This window comes from Cricetulus griseus, chromosome 7, assembly GCF_003668045.3.
Source record: "Cricetulus griseus strain 17A/GY chromosome 7, alternate assembly CriGri-PICRH-1.0, whole genome shotgun sequence".
Taxonomy (NCBI): Eukaryota; Metazoa; Chordata; class Mammalia; order Rodentia; family Cricetidae; genus Cricetulus; species Cricetulus griseus.
In genome coordinates, this window is record NC_048600.1 from 115,774,863 (window position 1) to 115,793,631 (window position 18,769).

The 18,769-nt window shown below is 52.7% G+C and overlaps 1 protein-coding gene across 1 annotated transcript in view; it reads left to right on the plus strand.

The window, feature by feature from the left end:
- Positions 1 to 13,340: 13,340 nt before the first annotated feature.
- The window catches only part of Ubtf (upstream binding transcription factor), a gene marked incomplete in the record, with an annotated part of 9,844 nt that continues 4,415 nt past the window's right edge, over positions 13,341 to 18,769 (plus strand). Inside the window, 7 exon segments of the mRNA NM_001244013.1 lie at positions 13,341 to 13,404; positions 14,698 to 14,873; positions 15,391 to 15,474; positions 15,555 to 15,710; positions 17,676 to 17,740; positions 17,990 to 18,110; positions 18,451 to 18,567. Of these exon segments, the coding sequence (NP_001230942.1) occupies positions 13,347 to 13,404; positions 14,698 to 14,873; positions 15,391 to 15,474; positions 15,555 to 15,710; positions 17,676 to 17,740; positions 17,990 to 18,110; positions 18,451 to 18,567 (777 nt within the window).

The following is an 18,769-nucleotide window of genomic DNA, read 5'->3' on the forward strand; positions in this document are numbered from 1 at the left end:
AGACAAAGACAGACAGAGACTCTAAGGGAATTTGCTAGATTCCCACCTACAACAGGCTCAAGGGTATAGTCCTTTTAATTAATTTGAAAGACTGCTTTGATAAGAGAATTCGAGGTTTCCCTGATCACAGGGCTACGTAAGGAAGCATTTCCCACCATGGGCAGCCATACTCAGAGGCTATTACACCTAAGGGGAGCAAATGCCAGTGATGGACACAGAATATCAGGAACTCTTATTGCTGTTTGGAAAACATGGTGGTATGGTCACTTTGGAAAAAACTTGATTTTTTCCCCTTTTTCCTTTGTAGATATCTATCTATCTATCTATCTATCTATCTATCTATCTATCTGAGTTTTTTACCTGAATGTGTGTCTATGTACCACACCTGCACAGTGTCCTTAGAGGCCAGAAGAGTGGTGGGGGAGGGGCATGAGAGATGAATGGAGTTCATGGAAGACAGCTCACACCAGTCAGCATAACCATGGTGGGTGAGCCTTGGAGAGGCAGAGGCCCAGGACTCCATGTCCTGAGACCTCATGCTGTTATTGAGCATAGCTCTGCTTATTGCCCTCAAGGTCACCATGTCCCTCATAACCTATGAGTTGTATAAAAACTCTAAGGGGATTTCCAGCCCCTCATTGGACAGTGTCACTTATACTTGCGGGAGCAGATTAATGATTCAACCACCATCCTTAGAAAGAAGGATGGTGGCATTGGTGGCACACGCCTTTAATCCCAGCACTCCGGAGGCAGAGGCAGGTGGAGCTCTGTGAGTTCGAGGCCAGTCTGGTCTACAAAGTGAGTTCCAGGATAGGCTCCAAAGCTTCACAGAGAAACCCTGTCTCGAAAAAAAAAAGAAAGAAAGAAAGAAAGAAATTTAGACATGAGCAAAGTTAGGTTAAGATGTATTTCTTATTTTTCTCCTATTCCTTTCCCTTTTATATCTCTGAAGACAAAAATTTCTACACAAGAAAAGATTACCTCACAACCACAAGTTACATATTTTCCAAAGACAAATTAAAATCTTATTTTCTTTTTCCGAGACAGGATTTCTGTGTGTAACAGCCCTGGCTGTCCTGGAACTCGCTTTGTAGACCAGGCTGGCCTCGAACTCAGAGATCCACCTGCCTCTGCCTCCTGAGTGCTGGGATTAAAGGTGTGATCCACCACTGCTTGACTGACAAATTAAAATCTTTACACAGGAAGAAATCACAGGGTGATCAGGAAGTTACATGTTTCCCTTAGAAGCCAACAGGTAGGTAGTTGAACATTTTTCTTTGTATTAATTTTCCCACCATAACATCTTTACCCCAAAGCAATGATTCTTTTTTTTTTTTGGAGACAAGGTTTCTCTGTGTAGCTTTGGAACTTGTCCTGGAGCTCACTCTGTAGACCAGGCTGCCCTCAAACTCAGAGAGATCTGCCTGCCTCTGCTTTGGGGGTGCTAGAATTAAAGGTGTGATCCACCACCATCTGGCAGAATTAAGTTTTTAAGAATAAATTTATAGCCAGGCATTGGTGGCGCACGCCTTTAATCCCAGCACTCAGGAGGCAGTGGCAGGCGGATCTCTGTGAGTTTGAGACCAGCCTGGTCTACAAGAGCTAGTTCCAGGACAGCCTCCAAAGCCACAGAGAAACCCTGTCTCGAAAACCCAAAAAAAAATAAATAAATAAATTTATATATTTATTTATTTTACATTTTGGCCACAGTTTTCCCTCCCTCCTCTCCTCTCAGTCCCTACCCCTCACCTCCCCTCTGCCCACCCCTTCATCCACTCCTCCTCCATTTCTATTCAGAAAAGGGCAGGCTGTCAGACTCATTTATTGCCTTTTGGGACCCTATTCCTCATAATGGGTTGCCTTGCCCAGCCTTAATGCAAGGGGAAGTTCTTAACCTTATTGCAACTTGATAAGAATTAAGTTTTGACCCCTCAGATAAAGTCAACAATGCCACACCTTCTCTCCAGTGTCTCTGGTCTGAGGAGAGCTGGTTCTCTGGGCATCAGGAGTCAGATCCTCTGAAAATGGAATTACAGAAGGTTATTAGCTGCCATGTGGGTTCTGGGGAGCCATCTCTCCAGCCCCTACACTTCCTTATAAAGCTAAACATGTTTTTTTTTTCTTTTCTTTCTTTTTTTTTTTTTTGTAATATCAACTGGATTTAGTGATGTATAGTTGAAGGTTAGCCTTAGCTATATTCCAAGCTATATAACCAGCTCAGGACTCACGTGAGACTCATGAGACCTTGTCTAAAACAACACCCTCAGGATTGCAGACGTGGCTCAGCAGTTGACAGCATGCATGCTCTTCCAGGGGGCCTGAGCTCAGTTCCCAGCACCCACAATGGGCAGTTCACAACTATATGAGAACTCCATCTCCAAGGGATTTCACACCCTCTCCTGGAACTCCTGGGTGCACACACACACACACACACACACACACACACACACACACACACACACCACACCACACCACCAGCAGCAACAGCACCTCCCCACACCTACCCTGGACATATACACACATTTTTTTTTCTAGACAACGTTTCTCTGTGTAGCTTTGAAGCCTATCCTGGCACTTGCTCTGTAGACCAGGATGGCCTCGAACTTAACAGAAATCTATCTGCCTCTGCCCTCTGAGTGCTGGGATTAAAGGCGTGTGCCACCACCATCCGGTTTACACACATTGTTTTTAAACTTTCATCCATATGCACATGGCACCCCTCAGATACATACATACATACATACATACATACATATATATATATATATAATTTTTTGAAAACTGCAAAGACACACATTTATCATATCTGATGCTAAATTTTATGTCTCAACTTAATTAGATCACAAAGTGTCCATTGATTTGACCAAACATTCTGATTGCTCCTCTAAGAGGGTCTCTGGATAAGATTAATATAACTGACTACAACAGACTTCCCTCCCCCAACGCTGAATCTCATAATCAATTGAGCATCCATAGGTAGAACAAAACTGTTAGAGGAAGGAAGGAAGGAAGGAGGGGAAGGAAGGAAGGAAGGAAGGAAGGAAGGAAGGAGGGAGGGAGGGAAGGAGAGAAGGAAGGAAGGAAGGAAGGAAGGAGGGAGGGAGGGAAGAAGGGAAGGAAGGAAGGAGGGAAGGAAGGAAGGAAGGAAGGAAGGAGGGAGGGAGGGAAGGAGGGAAGGAAGGAAGGAGGGAAGGAAGGAAGGAAGGAAGGAGGGAGGGAGGGAAGGAGGGAAGGAAGGAAGGAGGGAAGGAAGGAAGGAAGGAAGGAGGGAGGGAAGGAGGGAAGGAAGGAAGGAGGGAAGGAAGGAAGGAAGGAAGGAAGGAAGGAGGGAAGGAAGGAAGGAGGGAAGGAAGGAAGGAAGGAGGGAGGGAAGGAGGGAAGGAAGGAAGGAGGGAAGGAAGGAAGGAAGGAGGGAGGAAGGGAAGGAAGGAAGGAAGGAGGGAAGGAAGGAGGGAGGGAAGGAAGGAAGGAGGGAAGGAAGGAGGGAAGGAGGGAAGGAAGGAAGGAGAGAGATAAGACTGGAAGCTGAAAAGCTAGACATCCAGTAAGAATAGATGTTTCATCTGGGAAAGCCCAATATCTGTCCTTCTTTCCTTTTCCCAGTACTTGGGATTGAACTTAACACTTTAGGCATACTGAGCCAGTGTTCCACCACTGAGCTACACCAGCCCTCATACTAGAAATTTCATCATTGTCTCTGATTCTCAGGCCTTTGGATCTTGAGATTTCCTAATCTCTGTATCTACATGATCCAACTATTACGTATCTACCCACTGATCCACCCTCCTGTCCTCAGGTGTTTTCTATTATTGGTAATGAATACCACAGTTTGGGCAACTTTATGAAGAAACAAGGGTTGTTTGGGAGTTTGGGTTTCCCCCCTCACCTCACAGTCTTGAAAGTTAAAAATTACCTGAGGCTACATTGGTGTCCAGGGGCCATGCTCCCACCAGGGCCATACTGATCTGAGTGGCTTGCGCTGCCACCCAGGGCCATGGTGACATCTGGGCCTGAGCTTTGGCCAAGGGCCATGTCTGGGTCTGTTTCCTACCATACCCAGAATCTGTGTTGATGTCCATGTCCCATGTAACCACTGCAGGCCATAGGGATTCCCATTGCCTGGGCCCCCATCTGAGGCCACGTTAATGTCTGAGGGCCATGCTGCCACCAGGAGCCATACTCTTCTGAGTGGCCTGCCTTGCCACCTGAGGCCATGGTGACATCCAGGCCCCAGCTGCAGCTGAGGGTTATGTCTGGGTCTGTTGCCCTACTGAAGTAGTCGGGTCTGTGATGATGTCCAGGGCCCATGGAAGAGCTGGCCCTTCCACCCCCTGGCCACCTCAGCAAGAGAGCTGCCCCCTCTCCTGGGGAAAATTAGCCCCAGTGTTGTGGGCTCAGGAGAACTGTCTTTGCCTGGACAGCTGCCACAAGAGGAGAGATGACCCCACCCCTCACCATTCATGCAGGAAAGGTGGCCCTGACCCTCTCCTGAGGTGAGTGGTCCAAGTAAAGGCCTAGACTGACTAACTCAGCTACCATCTAGGCCCACATCCAGGGCTTTGAGTTGGCCCATCCCAATATCTACCTCATCTATGACTGCTAGAGAGCATGAAGGGACCGGTCCTGTGGAACTATAGCCTCAGGAGCTCCATACTTGGGCAACAGATGGGTATCCCCAAAAAGTTTCAGTGAGGGTCCAGTATTAATGATGTACTAGAAGCTGGAGGCCTTGGACCAGACCAACAATTCATTGCAATGAACATTTGCAAGTAAAACTCTTTAAGCAAAAGGGTATATTGTGTGACACACCAAAGCTACCAAGACCACTACAACAAATGAATATGTGAGGCCGGGTGTTGGTGGCACACACCTTTGATTCCAGCACTTGGGAGGCAGAGGCAGGAGGATCTCTGTGAGTTCGAGACCAGCCTGGTCTACAAGAGCTAGTTCCAGGACAGCCTCCAAAGTGACACAGAGAAACCCTGTCTCAAAAAAAAACAAAAAACAAACAAACAAACCCAAAAAACCAAATGGAGCCACCAAGATGGCTCAATCAGATGAAGACTCTTGTCTCTCAATAATGCAAGCCTGACATGAGTTTGAGCTCCAGAGTCCATGTAAAAGTGAAAGCAGAGACCTGAGTCCACAGTTATCCTCTGACCTCCACATGCATGTGGCATGCTATGCTCCTCCCACGTTACATGTACACAATCAATAAATAACATTTAATGCTCACACAAAATCTAGATACAACCTAGATGTCCATTAACAGGAGAACAGGTAAATTGTGGCATTTTTATTTGTTTTGCTTTGTTTTTCGAAACAAGGTTTCTCTGTGTAACAGCCCTGGCTGTCTGGAACTGGCTCTGTAGACCAGACTGTCCTTGAATTCACCGAGATCTGCCTGCCTCTGCCTCCTGAGTTCCGGGATTAAAGGCGTGCGCCACCATGCCCTACAAATTATGGTATATTTATTTGGTAGAATACCAAGTAATCTTCCAATTATAATCCATGGAGACAGAACACAGATTGCTGAGGGCGTTTAGAGGGAAATACTGCCTGAGTGAGCTTGCTAGATATTAGAAATACTCAATTTTGATCTGATTGATGGTTACTATATATATATAGTATATATAATATATATGTTGTTTTTCTGTCGGCTTAGCAGCTGCAACTGAATTTGCTTATGCTTTAGCTACTGTCTGTGCCCCTCAGCCCTACAGCTAGCACCCCACTGTTCAGACTGCAGCCTGGCAGGATTTCAGAGGCCAACAAATGCAGATTTTAACTAAGTCTCTATCATTCTATTTACCAATAAAGATTCAGGAGTCAGATGTTGGGGGACCTGCTAGATCAGAGAAGCCAAGAAGCAGCCATCTGACCTTCCTTTTTGGTTGGAGACCCAACAAGATAAATGTGTCTCTTCATTTATCCCCAAAGGAGAAGACAAAACAAAACAAAACGAAAATCCTTGATTCTCTCAGTCCTTCCCTACTCATTCGTGTTAGTCTCTCTATCCATATTCCTGGTTCCTGTGTACTCTCTATGGCTAATTCCTGTCAACTAGTCACTGGCTCTGTCCTCCATCCAAGGTTAATTTTATTAACACAGTCTCAGATTTTCACAGTTCAATCAACTATCTCACAACTTATCTTTACATGGCACCTGTAACTCCAGGTTCAGGGGACCCAACACCCTCTTCTGACTTCATACAGTCACTCCTACAGATGCACACACACACACACACACACACACACACACACACACACACACACAAAAAAAAAAAAAAAAAAAAAAAAAAAAAAAAAAACAACTAAATCTTCGCCAGTCAGTGTTAGCGCATGCCTTTAGTCCCAGCCCTTGGGAGGCAGTGGCAGGCAGATCTCTGTGAGTTTGAGGCCAGCCTGGTCTACCGAGGGAGTTCCAGAACAGCCTCCAAAGCCACAGAGAAACCCTGTCTGGAAAAACAAAACAAACAAAAAATCTTCAAGGGCAAAGCCGGGCGGTGGTGGCACACGCCTTTAATTCTAGCACTTGGGAGGCAGAGGCAGGTGGATCTCTGTGAGTTCGAGACCAGCCTGGTCTACAAGAGCTAGTTCCAGGACAGCCTCCAAAGCCACAGGGAAACCCTGTCTCAAAAAACCAAAAAAAAAAAAAAAAAAAAAAAAAAAAAAAGCTTCAAGGGGGAACTCATGCATGGACCCCGACTGATAGCTGGGAAACCAGCATAGGACCGACCCAGACCCCCTGAAACGTGGGTGTCAGTTAGGAGGCCTGGGCAGTCTATGGGGCCTCTGGAAGTGGATAGTATTTATCCCTAGTGTACGAATGGAGTTTGGGACCCCATTCCACACAGAGGGATACTCTCTCAGCCTAGACACACAGGGGGGAGGGCCTAGGCCCTGCTCCAAATGATGTGACAGACTTTGAAGAGCCCCAGTGGGCAGCCTCACCCTCCTTGGGGAACAGAAAGGGGATGGGATAAGGGGTTGGTGGGGGGCCAGAGAGGAGGGGAGGGAGAGGAACTGGGATTGGCATGTAAAGCAAGATTGTTTCTAAGTTAAATTTTAAAAATCTTGGCTTTTTTTTTTTTTTTTTGGAGGGGGTGGGGTTGAGATAGGGTTTCACTGTGGCCTTTGGAGGATGTCCTGGAACTAGCTCTTGTAGACCAGGCTGGTCTCAAACTCACAGAGATCTGCCTGCCTCCGCCTCCCAAGTGCTGGAATTAAAGGTGTGCGACACCACTACCTGGCTTAAATTAAAAACATCTTGTTTTAAAGGTTTTTTTTTCTTTGTATAACAATTCAACTACTACATTTTGCTTAAAGTATTCAAGGAACTCTGGCATTTCCAAAGAGCCTGTATTTGGATGGGGCAGCCCAAAGAAGGGCTGCAGCCAAGTTGGGTGCGTAGCTAGCATTATGCTTTGTTGATGGCCTGGGCTGGGGTTATGGAATGTCAAGGCTCTTGTCAAGGCAAATGACAGAAAACAGGAAAGAGCATAGAGAAGGGAAGAATAAAGAATAAGGGCCAAGGGCAGATTCTTTCACTCTGTGGCCTGTAGCCCAAACCGTGGACTTCTGACCTCACCAGAAACCCAACAAAGGTAAGAAAGCCAAATGGTTTCCAAGTGGGAAAGGTGCCAGCCACCATTTTTGCTGCCCAAGGAATCAATAATAATAATAATCCTTATGATTCATGTTCGTCCCATTTTATTCCAAAGCACTTTACCGAAAAGCCCCTTGGCCCAGCCAAGAAGTTCAGGCAAGAAGCCAGAATACCTGCGCTCTAGATCTCTCCATGTAACTTTTGGACTTTATTGGGATGTGTTTCTCTGGTTTTAGTTGTGGGCGGTACCATATATGGAGAAATATATAGTTTTACTTACTTACATCATCTCACTTAGCCCTCCAATCCCTGATGAGGAATCGGATTCTTATTCTAAGTATATAGCTATGGAGATGGCATCTGGTTAGGGCAGAATTTGTCCAAACTCACACACACAGTATTAAGGTGGGGTAGGCCAGGCAGTGGTGGCACAGGACTTTAATCCAAGCACTCGGGAGGCAGAGGCAGAAGGACTTGTAAGTTCGAGCCTACAGAGTTCCAGGACAGCCAGGGCTACACCGCCCCACCCCCCAAAAAAATATCAAAACCAAAACAAAAGGTAGGGTGGGAAAAGGAAATGGGTAACTCTGGCTTTGCCTTCAACGCCCTATATAGACCAGGCTGACCTTAAACTCAAGAGATCCACCTAACTTAAGTGCTGAGATTAAAGGCATGGGCCATCAAGGCTGACACCTGGGCCCTTTAGATTCAAACCTTTTATTCTACCCTTATCAAAGTAGATAAGTACATTCCAAGCCTTTTGTGTGTGTGTGTGTCAGGAGATGGCTTGATTCCATACAAAATACCTACTGCATATTCCAGAGGCAGATCTGGGCTGGTTGGGTTCTAAAACGTACAACTTGGAAGACTCTTTTCATTAAAAAACAAAATATGGGTTGGGCGTTGGTGGCGCACGCCGCACTCGGGAGGCAGAGGCAGGCAGATCTCTGTGAGTTCGAGGACAACCTGGTCTCCAGAGCGAGTACCAGGATAGGCTCCAAAGCTACACAGAGAAACCCTGTCTCGAAAAAACAAAACAAAACAAAACAATATTAAATAATTTGAGAACAGACCGGTGGTAGGCCTTCTCAGCAAGGAACCTTAAAGCCTAAACTTCATTAATTATCATGATCAATCTGTCTCTCTTGCACGCTGCATAAGCTGGACACATCAGATCCCGGTTGATGCAACGTGGCAAAAGCGGGAAGTGGAAGTCCTGGGAAAAAGAGTCTCATTCTCCCCAGGAGACAAGAGGAATTACACCAGCAGCGAAACTGTGAGGAAGAAGGCAGTGTGCCAAGGAATAGTCCAAAGAGACAGTGTGACCCAGCTGGCTGAGATGTGAGCAACGGCAGTGTTATTGTGGCAGCCGAGGAGCCAGGAGCAATGGCGTTGCCGGGGGAGCGATGGCACAAACCATGTGTGGGTTGGCCTTCGCATTGCCTTCTGCCTCCCTCCGTCTAATCCTGATATCCCTTCCGCTGAGCAGGGGAGGCAAAGCCCACTATAGTCGATGGCTGCAGGAGACCAGAAAGTACACGCCTTTCCTCTCCAGACTCGCTGGATGGTGGAATGCGGGAAGTTCGAACGCCGGTGGCCAGGCTGCAGTTCCTGCCTTAGGACTGGGGTGCCGGGCCCTCCTCCCGGTTCCCCACCGCCGCCGTCGCCGTGGTGGGGGCAGAGCCCGCGGCCTGCTTTCTCAGGGCTGGCCGAGCCTTTTTGACAAGCTGATTTCGAGACGGGGATTGGCTGATCCAGGCGTGACGCCGGTAACAACAAAGGTGGAGTTGGAAGAAATTAGATTAAAGGAGAGAAGGAAAAAAAAAAAAATTAAAGGGGGAGCTAGCAGGCGACTGGAGGCAGAGACCAAGGGGAGATGCACGAAGCTCCGTTCCCGGTCCTCACTTCCCCCTTTCAAGCTCCTTCGCACAAACGCGCCGGGATTTTGCTCTAAACCCCCACCCCGGCCGCGGCCTAGTTACGGAAGCCCGGGTAGAAGGGATTGGCTGCTCCGATGCATCTTGAAAAATCTCCCCAACTCCCACTGACACTCCACTACGACCCAGGGGAGAACTTTTCGGTCTAACTCCTTGGATCCTAAGGCCACTGAAGATGGGGGGCGGGGGGAGCATCGAGAACAACGAAAGACTCGCTCTGGAACCCGGAAGGCCCTCGCGGGGCATCGCGACCGAACGAGGCGGGGTGCTTCCCCGGTATTTTGATGTGTTGCAAACCTAGGAGCCTCTATTTTTTATTCGTTTTTGTAACACCCCCTTCCCCCCACCCCGCTTTAGCTTCAGGGTTGCAAAAGCAGAGCAATAAAAAAAAAAAAAAAAAAAAAAAACCTGCGCACACACTCAGACACACACCAGTGGCGACAGGGGAGAGTTGGAAAAACGCAGGAGAGGAGGAGGAGGCAGGAGACAGCGGGGATGGAGCAATGGGAGCAAGAGCAGGCAGGATCCCTCACAGATCCCCCTCCGGCTTCAAGCTACCTCGCCCGCCCCGGCAGGGGAGCGAGGAGTCGGGCGAGCAGATGGAGCCGAGCTCGCTCTAGGCAGCTGGCTTGGCCGGAGACTGGAGGAGCCGCCAAGCGACCGGCTGATTGGAAGAGAAACGCAGAGCGATGGAGGCGGGGGTAGGAGGACGATTTCTCTGCGGGGACTGGCGGCGGCGTACACGCCCGGGTCGGGCGCTGCAGAGCTTGGCTAGCTTTCAACCCGCGCTCGGCGGCTCCAGCCCCGCGCACCCCCGCCCCCAGCCCTGCCAGCGGCCCCGCAGGTGAGTGCGAGCCGGGAGCAAAGAAAAAAAAAAAAAAAAGCCAAATGTCGAAAAATGTCTGCCTTGAAAAAACAAGAAAAAAAAAAACCAAAGAATTTTTCTTATTCCTTTTTTAAAAATTTTCGTGCAGCCCCCAGAGCGGTGGGAGGGAAGGGGTGAGGCTGAGCCGTCCGGAGGAGGCGGAGGGGCCAGGCGAGGCCGGGGCGGCCCGGGAGGCGGCGGCGCCAAGGCGGCTCTGACGGGCGAGCGCTCGAAGCGGCGCTGCGCTGCGCCGAGGCGGGCGGGCGGCGGGCGAGCGGGGCGGGCGGAGCGCGGCGCGTGGGGCTCGCCATTAGCCGTCGCTCCGCTTCGCCATCTCGGGCTTTGTCTGGAGACTCGCTGCCCCGGCGTCGGCAGCTGCGGAGCTGCGACTCCGCTCTTCCGCCCGCCGGAGTGCCAGGTTCCCCCGGCCCTCGCTAGCACCCCCACGCTCGGTAAGTGGGTCTCGGCGCGGCGGATTTCGGGGGAAAGGGGTTGCTCCCCGGCGGCGCCAGTCTCCGGGCTCCACGCGCCCTGGGCAGGCCTATGGAGCCACGCCGGGCTGGATTGAACCGGCTCCCTTCCAGTGCCGGGGCCGGCCACTCCAGGCCGTTTTCCGGGTTAAGGAACGAGGTGGATTTGGGGGCTTTTTGTTGTTGTTGTTCGTTTTTAGGGGACTGGTAGTATTATTTTTTTAAGTTTCACGAGTGCCGTTCGGCGATGAGGGGATCGCGAGGTAGGCGCCGAAACCTGGCACCGCGATCGGGCAGCGTGAGCCCGAAGCCGGTGGCCACACTCCGGGGACCAGGGTGGGCGACTGCCCGCTCCCCGAAGCGGGAGAGGGAAGCAGCTGAGAGCTGGTCCGGAAGACGAGCCTAAGCTAGGAGAACCTGGAAGAGAGCTCCCGAGCAGGGCGGCCGGCACCCGCGAGGCTCGCCGGCTACCCCTCTGGGCACCCTCTCCACCGCCGCACCTCGGCCCTCCCTCCCGCGCCGCCCAAGCCTGCTAGTTCCCCCGCGGGGCTGGCGAGGTCGCTCTCGCCGCCTGCTTGCTGGCTTGCCCGCCTCGGCTCGCAGCCCCGCCGCCATCCGGGCGGCTGCGTGTCTCCTGCCCCGGCCCCCCCCTTCCCGGCGGCAGCACAGCAGCAGCCGCCGCCGCCGCCGCCACTACCACCACCCCCCTCCCCTCCTTCCTTGCCTCCGCCTCGGCCGCCCGGGTCCCCCCAGCGCCCGCCCCTCCTCCCAGCTGCCCCCCGCGGAGCCCGCCCGGGCAGGCTGTGGGAGGGAGCGGAGCCGGCGAGGCGGGCGGGCTGGCGCTCGCTCCCCGGGGGTCGGTGTGCGCTCTACGGGGAAGGACGCGCTCGCTGCCCCGCTTCTCCCGCCCCCCCTCCCGCTCCTCCTCCTCTCCTTCTCCCTCCTCCTCCCCGCTCCGGCGGCGGAGGCTGCTGCGGCGGCGGGGGGGTGTGCGAGCTGAGGCCGGGGCCGGCGGGCGGGCGGGCGGCGGGCGGGCTGCCTGCAGGCGGAGGGCGCTGTGCTTTGTGCTTTTCGCCGCGAGGAGCAGCAGGCAGCAGCCACAGCCGCCGCCGCCGCCGCCGCGCCACAGCAGCAGCAGCAGCAGCAGCCGCCGCCCAGCGCCGCCGCGCCCGGAGGAGGAGCCGCTGCCGCCGCGGGAGGGAGTTTGCGCTGTGCCCGGCCGAGCGGGGGAGGGCGCCGCGCTCAGAGCCGGGAAGGGAGCCGCCGGAGCGGGGAGCTCAGAGGCCGCGCTGCGCCGGGTAACCGAGGCGGCGGAGGCCGTGCGCCGGGGCCGGGGCTAGGGAGCGAGCCGCGGACGCCGGGCGGCGCTACCGGGGACGACTGGAGACGAGCTGACCGGGGCACGGGGAAGGGCGCCGAGAGCCGGGGGTGGGAAGGGCAGGAAGCGAGGCCCCAGGTGGAGGAGCCCGCGCTTCTCCGGCCGGCCGGCCGGCAGGCAGGCAGGCGCAGTTCTCGCCGCCGGAGGGGGCGGCGGGCCGGTGAGCGCAGCGCCCCCGCTCGCGGCCGCCGTCCTCCCGCCCTCTGCTTGGCTCGGCTCCCCGGAGGCCGGGGCGGGGGCGCCGGCAGGGCTGGGCCGCAGGCTCGGGGAGGAGGCGGCAGTTCCCGCCGCGGTCGCGCCTCTGCGCCGGGCATCTTCCGTGCGCGTCGGGACAGCTGGGCGGTGGCGGCGTCGCTGGCCCCGGTGGGTGGCTCGGGGGCGGGGGACAGGCTAGGCCGCTTCTCTCCGGCTGCTCGCCTAGCCGGACGGGCGGCGACCGCGTTGGGAGATTGGAAGGGGGGAGCAGCGGGAATCCGGATCTGGTCCCCGGGGGCGGTGCGGCCGCTACGCTCCCGGGCTGGCGGCGGCTGCGCTGCGTCCGGGTCCCCGCCGGGTTGCGGAGGCGGGGGGAACGGGCCGGGGGGGAAGCGGGAGGAGGAGACTGGGGCGCGTGCCCGCCTCCGTGCCCGCGCGCGCCCTTTACCCGCCCTTCCTCCCCCGCCCTCCAGCCTAGGGCCTCCCCGGGGCGGGCGCTCAACGAGGAGGAGGAAAGGAAAAAAAAAAAATTTTTTTTTTGGCCCGGGTGGGGGAAGGAGGCCGGAGGGCGGGCGCTAGCTGCACGCGGGAGCTGGGAGCAGTCTCTCGCGTGGGCAGGGGAGGGCGCATGCGGCGCAGCGGGGCTGCAGGGGCTGGGGTAGGGAAGAGAGGGGCTCACTCCTACACCCACCGATGAAATCTGTGAGCCTCCTGCTTGGGTCTCGCTGAGAGTGTGGACCTATGCCCCCTCCCATGTGGGAGGGGGTGGGATAGAAAGTCCCTCTCCTCTCAGCCTACCTGAGTGGGTCTGGTGTCTTTTCGAAAGGGTGAGGTGGCTTTGACCCCGGGTTGCCCGGCCAGCGCGACCGAGGAGGTGGCTGGACAGCTGGAGAATGAACGGAGAAGCAGACTGCCCCACAGACCTGGAAATGGCCGCCCCCAAAGGCCAAGGTAGGGGACCCCAGCTTCTGTCCTCTTTAAACTTGTCTTTTCTCACACATGAACTTATCAGCTTCTAAAAGGTTCTTCCAGCCTTCGAACTGTGAACTGGGAGAGGTTCTTAAGTTTACAAAGTCAAGCGGCTGTCAATTCTGGGTTTGGCCAAATCCAAATTACTTAGCCTTGAGCTTCTATGTTGTGTTTTTTACGCCCCCTCCTGCTGTGATTGAGGGGCAGGGAAGACCCGCCCAAGCCAGTTCCCAGTTAGCCTAAAGTATTATGTGCTAACCTTAAAGGAAGAGGAGAAAGATTTTTGTCCGGGGCAGGTAGAAGGAGGAGAGGGGTAGTTTAGTGGTTTAGGGTCCCAAGCCATAGGAACTGTAGTCGGCTAGGTCCCAGCAGCCTCTGCCGGTGTAATGTCTATGAAGTGGAGGGTCTGGGGCTGAGCATCTGGTAATGCTTATAATATGTTAGGGGAGAGCATCACGGGTCCATGTGACCCTCTCTGCTGAAACCCTGGCCTAGGTTATTGGATGCAAACGAAAGTTAAGAGCTCCTTTGCATCCTGGTCATGGATTTCCCCAGCTCAGCTTCCAGGGCAGCCACTCTCCAGAGAGGCTCTGTGCTGTCTTTAGGGTGCACTTCAGCAGCTGAAAGCAACTGGCCCAAGATGCTCTTTTGCCTTCCTGGGGAGTTGGGCTTCGGTGGCAACTTGGAATTCTGGGGTTCCCCAGAGAGTAAGACCCTGAGAACTCTACCCACCTGCATGCCTTTTCTCAGAGCTGTTGTATGTGGTTTTCATGTTTGAATTCCATCTTTCTTAATTGCCGGAAATTCTCCTTTGATCTTCCTTAAAGTGACTGGGAGGCAGGTGGTAGGATGTATATGTCTTTGCTGTTGGAGAGGTCTTCATGGGGTACCGTACTACCCACATCCCAGCTCAGGCCTTGCATGCTTGTGACCTAGATGTGTTACCTCCCTGCTTTTTTCCCCTTTTGGTGAGCACTTTGCCCATAGGGCCCCCAAGTCACTCTAGCTTTACTCCATCTCATATAATAGAAAGAGGCCTATAGGAGCCTAGCATGCTAGACATGGTAGCTTTGGAGTAAGCCAGATGTAACATCCAGAGTAGCTAAGTATGGTAGTCCAGAGCCCCTGTTTTTAGGGCTGAGGCAGGTCTAAGGAAAGATGCAGTAATTCACATGAAAAGCAACCAGGGAGGAGGATTTGAATTGAAAAAGACTGGGGAACAGATCAAGAGAAAGGCATGAGCCGTGTGCAATGACTTCTCTTGTACCGCACCAGACCGCTGGTCCCAGGAAGATATGCTAACTTTGCTGGAATGCATGAAGAACAACCTTCCTTCCAATGACAGCTCCAAGTTCAAAACCACAGAATCACATATGGACTGGGAAAAAGTTGCATTTAAGGACTTTTCAGGAGATATGTGCAAGCTCAAATGGGTGGAGATTTCTAATGAGGTAACTGATGCCTACTTTTTGACACATAAATACACTTCTATATATGCTTTAAAAAAAAATCAGAAAGATGGGAAAGTAAAGCAAACCTGTTATATTGGACAGACGATGTTTACATGTTTATCTGTCAGCTCTGATTTATGCCTTATGGGACAAAGTGGCCTGGGCAATAGCAACAGCCCAGCATTCACAATTCTACTGCAGTCTTTCTAGCTGGCCTTTGAATACTTACTGCCTTGTGCTTCTATGGCCCAAACCAATCTAAGGGGTTGGATGAGGTACAGGCATGGAAGCCACAGTGAAGTCAGTCCATCTGTTCTGACTGCTTGGACCTCTGCAGTAGGCATGAGGTATTTAGTCCCTCTGGGTCAGGGGTTGCCTGTATTGTAGGCTGTTGGTTGTCTCCTTCAGTGAACTCAGTCTGGTGAGGAGTAGCAATAATACTGGAAATAACTTTGAGAAAGAACTATGGAGTGATATTTACCAAATTCCTTTCTCCCCCATTTCCTTCTTCCTTCAGGTGAGGAAGTTTCGTACGTTGACAGAATTGATCCTTGATGCTCAGGAACATGTTAAAAATCCTTACAAAGGCAAAAAACTCAAGGTAAGTTACCAGGAGGAGAAGCCAAGGTGTCAGGGGCTTAAAGAATGAATAGTATCTAACATCAGTCTTCTTTGTTCCAGAAACACCCAGATTTCCCAAAGAAGCCTCTCACCCCTTATTTCCGCTTCTTCATGGAGAAGCGGGCCAAGTACGCGAAACTCCATCCTGAGATGAGCAACCTGGACCTAACCAAGATTCTGTCTAAGAAGTATAAGGAGCTTCCAGAGAAGAAGAAGGTGGGGGGGGGGCTCAGATGCCGGGGGAGGGCAGAGATGCTTTTAGGTGAGAGCAGCCCTTGTGGGTAGGTCAGTTGTGTGTAGGTTAGGGGTAGGCTTTAGACAAAGGGACTTGGGTGGGTAAGGCAGCAGGATGGAGTGTATACAGAGGCCACCCGTGCTTATCTGTCCCTCCCAGGCCCACACGAGGTCAGACAGGCCCCGTTGTAGGGGAAGAAGCAGAAGGCATTCAGATTGATCTCGATACTCCCACAGCCATTGGTATTATATTTGAACAGTCCCACTCAAGCATCCGCCCTGGCAATCAATCTTTACAGCATTTCTCTACCTACTGTGATACGTGAGCATACAAGAGGCCACAGGAAAGGGAACTGGTTGATTGGACTCCTGACTCCCTCCGGTGCTCTCCTTCCTGCCATATGTACATCAGTGACTTGCCTCCCCATGTACAAGGGCACATGCCTCAGGCTGTTCCCTACAGAAATGGACCTCTGATTAAATTACCAGGGATACTTCCCTTTAGGGGTAGAAGTTGTTCAAACCTCCTGAGTAGAGGTGGATAAAGCTAAAAAACAGCTCAGGTTCCCTGGAAGGCAGCAAGCAAAACACCGAAGGGAGTTCATCACACAAGAAAAATGAATGGACTGAGGAGTGTGCAAACACAAAGAAGAGATGATGGCTGATGAGACAAGGAGAAGAGGCCTCAATGTGGGGGGTGGGGGAGCAAGGTGTAAAAAATGCACATTGGCAGGCAAAGGACAGAAAGCTGTATATATCAAGGCCCCCAAATGGCGCCAGCCAACATACTGAGTAGCCATTTTTCTGTACTCTCTGGCTGAGTGCTCATACACCCTTGTTGCTGAATCCAAAATGGAATAGGCTTGGTTGGGTAGAAGCTGTCTGTGGCCCATACCCAAGCCAAGGAGTAGGAAGAATTGCCAGAGGTCAGTTAACCCCATGGGTGAGGACTTGGGACAGGGACTACACACACCACCAAACCCCCCAAAGGATGGGAGCAAGAGGTTCAGAAAAACTGAGTGCAGAGAACATTAGTATGGACATACCGATTTGGCCCTGTCCTGCTTACTGCCTGTTGCCAATTGGCTGTGTAGGGGGCTTCAGGTAAGTAACTTCACTACTCCTGATTTGGGGTATAGAGTGTGAGCCAGAGCCTTCATAGGCCTTTTAGTTCCAAAACCTTGTCTGAGGACTGAGATTGCCCCCAAGGCTGTGCTCTTTCTAGTTTTCCTTGGGAAGCGTGAGGAAAATGAGCTGCCACTTTATTCCTGGTGCTTCTTACAAGGAGGGGCCTGGTTGGTTGTGAGCCTCTAGTCCCTTCCAGTGCTAGTGTGACCTCTAGAGTAGAGGGAGGAAGGAAATGTCTTATTACATGGGAGCCAGGATGCAAAATGCCAGAGAAAAAAAAAAGGGTTCTGAGGGATCCTGGGACTCCGAAGGAATTGGAAGCAGGAGTGGTTGGTTACCGGGAATATGAGGAGTACTGATGAATAGGGAAAAACTCCAAATTCAGGACATTGGGGTGTGATTTGCATTGCAAGAATTTATTTTGTGTCCCTTCAACACTATCCTCTCCTGCCTTAGAAATAGAAGTTAGCCTCCCTGGTGCTGTTGGCCACCTTGGAGGGAATAGACCAACATCAGCTGTGTAGAGGGTGGGAAGAGGGAGCAACAGCGGCAGGACTCAGGGGAGTTGTGTGGTACTGGAGAAGGGGGTGGGTAGTCCTAGCCTGCTACTGTCCACACACTGTCTGATACCATGTCCCCTGGCTTCTGGGACATTTTGTTCTAAGAAAACAGGATGGTGAATGGGTGTCTCAAAGACCCCTGTAAACCCAGGCTAGTGTGAGTTCAACTCACTGAGGGCAAGACAGGAAGGGTGGCTTTTCTAGCTCTGGGTGAAATAGCCCTTGGGTCCTGGGTGACCCCATCCCCTCCTCCCCTCAGATGAAATATATTCAGGACTTCCAGAGGGAGAAACAGGAGTTCGAGCGAAACCTGGCCCGATTCAGGTAAGGCAGAGGAGGGCCATGGGGCACTGGGTGTGGTAGGATAAATTGATACTGACTGGAGACCATCCATGAAACATGGAAGTCTTATGTAGACTGTTAGTGTCAGATTCAGGGGCAGAGACAGGCTGCTGGCCACTAACTTCTACTAAGTTCCAGCAGGAGGCCTAGAAAGAAGGCTTGGGTTGGGCAGCTAGCTGGTGTCTGCCTTAGCAGTGCCCCTGCTGACCCTTGCTCCGGTCCCCTGGCTAGGGAGGATCACCCTGACCTTATCCAGAATGCCAAGAAGTCGGACATCCCTGAGAAGCCCAAAACTCCCCAGCAACTGTGGTATACCCATGAGAAGAAGGTGTATCTCAAAGTGCGGCCGGATGTGAGTGTCTGGCCAAAGGGTAGGGGTGGAGGGTACACGGCGGTGGCAAGGGGGGAGCCGCGCCAGGTGGCTGGGTATGGTGCAGGGGAGCAGGAGAGGAGGCCCCTCCCCAGCGGGGGGTTGCATGGACAGGGCCTGGGCCAGCTGGCGTACGAATGAGTGTGTGTGTGAGCCTGTCCCTTGCACCAAGGCGGATCCCTGCCTCTCCACCTTACCCTCCTGGCCTGTGGTGGACACTTGTGTGACCTCCTGTGGCCCGAGGGGGCGGGGCCTTTGTGCCCCTCACCCCCCTCCCCTGCCCCTGGCTGCCTGTGTGTGTCTGACGGCTTTTGGTTTGCAGGCCACTACGAAGGAGGTGAAGGACTCCCTGGGGAAGCAGTGGTCTCAGCTCTCGGACAAAAAGAGGCTGAAATGGATTCATAAGGCCCTGGAGCAGCGGAAGGAGTACGAGGTTAGGCTTCCGCTGCGCTCCTCCCCATCCGGCTCTTCACGAGCCTCTGCCCTCTGACTTGTGTCACCGCATTCTGCAGGTGGCAGTCATTCCCTGACCCTCTATTGAGGGAGGGGCCCTTTGGGGCCCCTCACCTCTGCCCCTACCATCTCACAACTCCCCCGCCCCACGGAGAGATCTCAGGCTAGGGCAGAGCAGGACACCATAC